Source organism: Buceros rhinoceros, unplaced genomic scaffold (genome assembly GCF_000710305.1).
Source record: "Buceros rhinoceros silvestris isolate BGI_N320 unplaced genomic scaffold, ASM71030v1 scaffold18056, whole genome shotgun sequence".
Classification (NCBI taxonomy): Eukaryota; Metazoa; Chordata; class Aves; order Bucerotiformes; family Bucerotidae; genus Buceros; species Buceros rhinoceros.
The window spans coordinates 5,555-6,760 of record NW_010419484.1 but is presented as its reverse complement, the minus strand read 5'-3'; the positions used below and the strand labels follow the sequence as shown (position 1 = coordinate 6,760).

General features: G+C 57.7%; 1 protein-coding gene across 1 annotated transcript in view; it reads right to left on the bottom strand.

Annotated features, from left to right (window-relative positions):
- Positions 1-1,206, bottom strand: part of LOC104495903 (huntingtin-interacting protein 1-related protein-like) — a gene marked incomplete at its 5' end in the record, with an annotated part of 7,101 nt that overhangs the window by 344 nt on the left and 5,551 nt on the right. Inside the window, 3 exons of the mRNA XM_010138949.1 lie at positions 14-136; positions 266-327; positions 458-581. Of these exons, the coding sequence (XP_010137251.1) occupies positions 14-136; positions 266-327; positions 458-581 (309 nt within the window). The remainder of the gene's footprint in view (positions 1-13; positions 137-265; positions 328-457; positions 582-1,206) is intronic.

The window sequence follows — 1,206 nt, the reverse complement described above, 5'->3', positions numbered from 1 at the left end:
TGGGGGCTGGCGCCGGCTTCGCCTCCCCATCCTCCGCCGCGTCGTAGGTTCCAGCCAGGGCGTAGTGCTGCTTCCTCAGCTCGCCCAGGCGCACCCGCTCGCCCTCCAGACGCTTCTCCAGCTCCAGCACCTTCACCTGCACCCAAACAGCCGTGCTGGGCTCTGCACGGTCCCCTGCCATCCCCAGCACCACGCTGGGCAGGGCGGAAGAGGGGACCGCCTTTGCACAGGTCCGGCAGCGCTGAATCCACCTTCATGGCCATACCTGTGTTTCCATCTCTTCCTTCTTCAGCTTGATGAGGGACATGCCCGAAAAGTCCATGGTGTCTGTGGAGGAAAGCAGGGGGTCCTCGCTGCGCGCCCCCTTTGCAGAGGACCCTCTCATGCTGGAGAAGCCAGATGAGGTCCTCAGGGACAATTAGGTTTTTTCCTTCCCCTTTCCTTGCAGAAACCTCACCTTTCTCCTCTATCTGCTCTTGTCCTGACTTGGTGGAAGCCACCACGTTGGCTGCCATCTCGTTGACATTGCGTGAGCACTCCTGGAGCCGGCCCAGGTTCCTGCTGTTCTTCTCAGCTTTCACCTGCAAAGAGCACAAGGATGGCTGCGGGTCCCACCACAGCACCTCCGCACGGGTGCTCCACAGCTCAGGGGACCCCCGGGCAGCCAGACAAGGCGATGCCCACAAGACCCTTCAGCCCCAGGACGCCAAAGCAGCTCTGCTCCCCCTGAGCCAAGTACACATGGATAAGCAGCATCAGTGAAGGCAGAGCTGTTGGTTTTTTTTTAACCATGCTCTTCATTTTAAAGGTGTAAAAAACAGTACGGGTCCTCCTCCCTCTAACCTGCATCCGTGTTTGCTCACTGAAACCTCCACCCATCGCTTCCGCCCACACCAGCAGGAGAGGCGGCAAGGACCAAAATCCATCATCAGCCTCAGTGCTGGCTCCTGCCGTTGCTTATCCAGGGCTTCTCATTAGTTATTACCATTTTCTTTACATAATCAGCTCGACAGGAGGAAGACGGGAGTTTTTACACGTTTTCATTTCCAAGACAAGCCCTTCTAGGTGTGGAGCTATTAATGCAGGTGGAGACACGTGGATTAAAACCCCAGACTGACTTGAGAACAGGAAGAGCTTCCCTTCCTCCCTGCTCCACGCTGGCAGACAGGACAGCCACGCTCCGCCGCTGAAAGCCTCCGTGGGCCG